Raw genomic sequence first — 4005 nt, forward strand, 5'->3', positions numbered from 1 at the left:
CTTACACACTCACAGCTGAGTGCTGACCTCTGTGACCTCGGTCCCCTTACACACTCACAGCTGAGTGCTGACCTCTGCGACCTCGGTCCCCTTACACACTCACAGCTGAGTGCTGACCTCTGCGACCTCTGTCCTCTTACACACTCACAGCTGAGTGTTGACCTCTGTGATCTCTTTCCCCTTACACACTCACAGCTGAGTGCTGACCTCTGCGACCTCGGTCCTCCCCTTACACACTCACAGCTGAGTGCTGACCTCTGTGACTCGGTCCTCCCCTTACACAGTGCTGAATGGTGCTCTCTCAAGGAAGTCACCTCCAAGAGTGAATGCTTCATCCCAAATGCTGTGCAGCCTTGTCACCAGAGCTTGATCGAGCCACGCCTGCAGGGAGGAAGCAGGGCCAGCGTCCCCTGACTGCCTTCCGAGACGTCGCCCGCGGAGGAGCCCTGGGCTCTGCAGGTCGGGTGTTTCTCAGGAGTCCGTGGGCTTGGACTGTGCGGCCCTCTGCGCACCGGGAGGCGGGCTGTGGCAGGGACGCCCGCAGCCCGGCACGTTGTCGTTTCTCCGCGTGGGGAGCGTTGGATGCTGACCATGGACAGTCGTCAGGCAGGTAGAGCCGCCGCTCCACGCTCCGCTCCACCAGGTCCACCTCCTGCGGCAGTGTCCTTCCGGACCTGTGCTCTTGCTCTGGTTCGTGTGTTGCTAGTGAAAAGCCATCGCTTGCCCTTGGACAACCCTGGCTGCTCTGGGGGGCGCGCTGGGCGTGCAGCGCTGGCTGTGGTGGTGCCCACACTCCAGCGGCTCCTGGAGCTCGCCCTGAGCTCTGAGCACTGAGTCATGTGCACACGCATTGACCCCTGAACTCCTGCGTCTAGTTTTGATGGCCAGTATGTCCTAAACCAGCCGGCTGGCCTCTCTCCAGGCTGGCCTTCCTTCCCGTGGCGTGAGTCCTCGTTGGACAGGCCAGCCTCCCTCACCCGCGCTCTTCCTGGCCCTCATGCTGGAGCCGTTTTCTCTGAGAGCCCCTCTGCCCGCCTCCAGAGCCGGCCGGTGCTCGAGGGCCGTGACAGAGCCACGGACGTGAGCCACGGCTCGCGCGGTGACAGGCTCTGACCCACCCCGCGGGCGCCGACCTTGGTGGTTTCTCTACGCCTGCCTTTAAGCCCATACCGGGCGCCATCACGAGTCGTGGAGTCTTGATGCTCAGGGAAGCGCAGCGTCTTCCAGGAAGGAAGGCCCCGCAGGCCTTTGCCACCGGCTGTCGAATGGAGACTTACGGGTGCGGTCTGCGCGGGCCCTGCAGAGGAGGCTGACGGAGGCCAGTGTGACGTGCTCCTGTCCGCACCCGAGCCCCGCCCCGCACCCGAGGGCTGGCGCAGCGAGGCTGCTGTGTCCCCCGTCCTGCGGGGCCGTGCCAGGCCAGGCCTGCCCGGGATATCAACCAGCCCGTCCCTGGCAGAGCCGTGCCCCCGCGCGGAGGCCCGGCCCCCGGCACATCGGGAAATCCTGCAGCTCATTCTCGCATTCGGCGTCTTCTCTTTCCATCTCCCACCACGAAAGCAACTTCCGCACTGGACACAAGTGTGGTGTGAACCCGCTCCGCACCGAGGACGGTGACGGACGCGAGCCAGCGTCCCGCTCCGGGCTGAGTCCCCCTTCTTCCTCGCCTACATTTCCTCCAGGTTTTCCAGTACACAATCCGCCTTCCGTGTCATCTGGGCTGTTCTTCCTTAACGTCTCCAAGTTCCTCTCCTTTCAGCTTTCCACACTTGGAAGAATATTACCCCACCAAAGAAAAAGTCAGTTGGTATCAAGAGCAGGATCGATGGACGGCCCGTCCCATCGCACGCTGTTGTCCTGGTGATTAATAAAGTAAATAAACAGCAGAAGCGGAGCCGGCGCCCCCCCCCCCACGGCCTCCGGGCCTCGCGCTCTGCCTTGTACAGTCTCCGTGCGTGTGCGGGTCCAGACCTTGCGTGAGCAGCGCGCTGGGGACACCGCGGGTGTGGAGACACTCGCACAAACGGGCTCACGCAGCCCTTCTCTCCCTCCCGCGGCGCTGGCCTTTCTGCCAAGAACCTGGGCTTTTTGGTAGTTTTTAAAGTGTGGCAGCCCCGCCGGTGCCCCGGGCGAGGCCCGCAGAGCGGCGGCGCCGTCCTAGGGAGACGGCTCGAGAGGGGTCGGATGCTGAGATGAGCTTATTTATGTTAAACGAGGGCTGTTCAATGCGAAGAGTAGGATTCAGAGCCCCGTGTCTGTGAGTGTGGGTGACGCGGCCTTGCTCCCGCCGGCGCCTCGGACCCGCGTTCCTTCCAGCTAGCTTTCCAAAATACACGCATGCAGACAGCTAGCAGACACGCCCTGCATTGCTCTGACAACAGACAGCCCCCAAATCCGATCCATACCTGTGCATGTGTGTTTTCTTTTCTCCCCACGCCAGAACAAGAAACTCCTGCTGGAGAAGATGAAGGGCGGACAGAGACGCCGGCGGCGGGTGAGGCTGGGCCGCTGCTCTGAGTGGGGGGCCGGCGGGCTGGCTGCAGTGTGGGGAGAAGGAGCGGATCCTCACCTGGTCCTGTGTGGCAAAGATCACCGCCAGGAGATCCCCACGGTGCCCGGAGGGCCCCTAGCCCGGGGCTTTGCGGGCCCCAGCTTTGAGGTGCAGGAGGGTCGCCTGCACGCCCCTGGTGGTCTCTGGGGGTGGTGAGCATGTCATCACGGCTGCATCCGTCCCTGGGACGCGCTGGGCAGCCGGCTCCAGGTCACAGTTCGGGTGGGGGGCAAAGGTCACGCCAGACAAGCTTCCTGCTCCCGCAGCCCTGCCCGGCCTTGGGAACGAGGCCAGCACCAAGTGCAGAGCGGGCTTCGCGTTCACTCACGGCAGCCCACGGTGGGGCTGGGCGGGGTCCAGGCCGCGGCCACCGCATGACAGTGGAACGTCCAGGTCACGCTGAGACCCCGAGGCTAGCAGAGCCTGCCTCCCACACACAGGCCCCGGCGCAGGCCGCCGCTGCTGGGCACACAGGCCCCGGCGCTGGGCACACAGGCCGCCGCCGCTGGGCACACAGGCCCCGGCGCTGGGCACACAGGCCGCCGCCGCTGGGCACGGACTCCCCAGGGAAGCCACCACTCCCTTCAGCTACACAAATGCACGACTCAGACCACACACCCACCCAGGCTACTGGCCGGGTCTGCAGCCTCTCTGAACAGCTCTGGCAACCTAGTCGAGCGCTCGAAGAGGTGTAGACGCCTGTCCCGGCGCCAGCCCCGAGGCCCGGGGCTGACACAACCCCAGCAGAGCCGTCCCTTCCGCAGCTGCTCCTGGGGCCGCACATGGGCTGTGAGGGGTTCTCGGTGATCACGGCTCCCGACGGCAGACGCGACGGGAAGGGTGTGACGTGATCTTGAGAGGAGCTCAGAACACACCTGCCGTACCAGGCACGTGCTCGAGTAGCTCCCCATGGAAATAATAAAGACCGATGGCCGACCCTGAGTGAGCGGCGGCGCCCAGGCCCGCACCTTGCTGCTGCCGGCCCGCAGCGGCCGGACGGCCGGACGAACTCCGGCCAAGATGCAGCACGAGGGGTTTTACGCTAGCCTTGATTTCCTTCACGTGGAATTTAGGGAAGAAGGTGCTGTGCCCTGAGCTCTGGGCAGCTCTCTCGCAGGACCGGTCCCTGCGTCTCAGGACGGGGAGACAGCCCTGAGGGCGGCCCAGCTCCCCGGAGACAGCAGCTGCGCGCTGGCCTTGCTTCCCCAGGGCAGCCGAGCCTCCGCCCAGGGCTCCCGGAGGCCGGGACGCTGTCTGTGGATTTTAAAGCACACCAGCGTTTCACCCCCAGAGCTGATGAATAGGAGGAGCATCTCACATGCCCCCTCAGGCAGCCGCAGGGTGGCTGCTGCCACTCAGCAGGGGCACACTGAGGAGGCTGCGCACTCCGCCCTCCCCCGCCCTCCCCCGCCCTCCCCCGCCCTCCCCCGCCCTCGGCCCTCTGCCCTCCCCCC

The 4005-nt window shown here is 65.1% G+C and overlaps 1 protein-coding gene across 1 annotated transcript in view; it reads left to right on the forward strand.

Annotated features, from left to right (window-relative positions):
- Scg5 (secretogranin V) overlaps positions 1-4005 on the forward strand; it is a 35930-nt gene that overhangs the window by 30309 nt on the left and 1616 nt on the right. The window contains exon 5 of the mRNA XM_013010072.1: positions 2441-2494. Within this exon, the coding sequence (XP_012865526.1) occupies positions 2441-2494 (54 nt within the window). The remainder of the gene's footprint in view (positions 1-2440; positions 2495-4005) is intronic.

Source organism: Dipodomys ordii, unplaced genomic scaffold (assembly GCF_000151885.1).
Source record: "Dipodomys ordii isolate 6190 unplaced genomic scaffold, Dord_2.0 Scaffold11, whole genome shotgun sequence".
NCBI classification, from domain to species: domain Eukaryota; kingdom Metazoa; phylum Chordata; class Mammalia; order Rodentia; family Heteromyidae; genus Dipodomys; species Dipodomys ordii.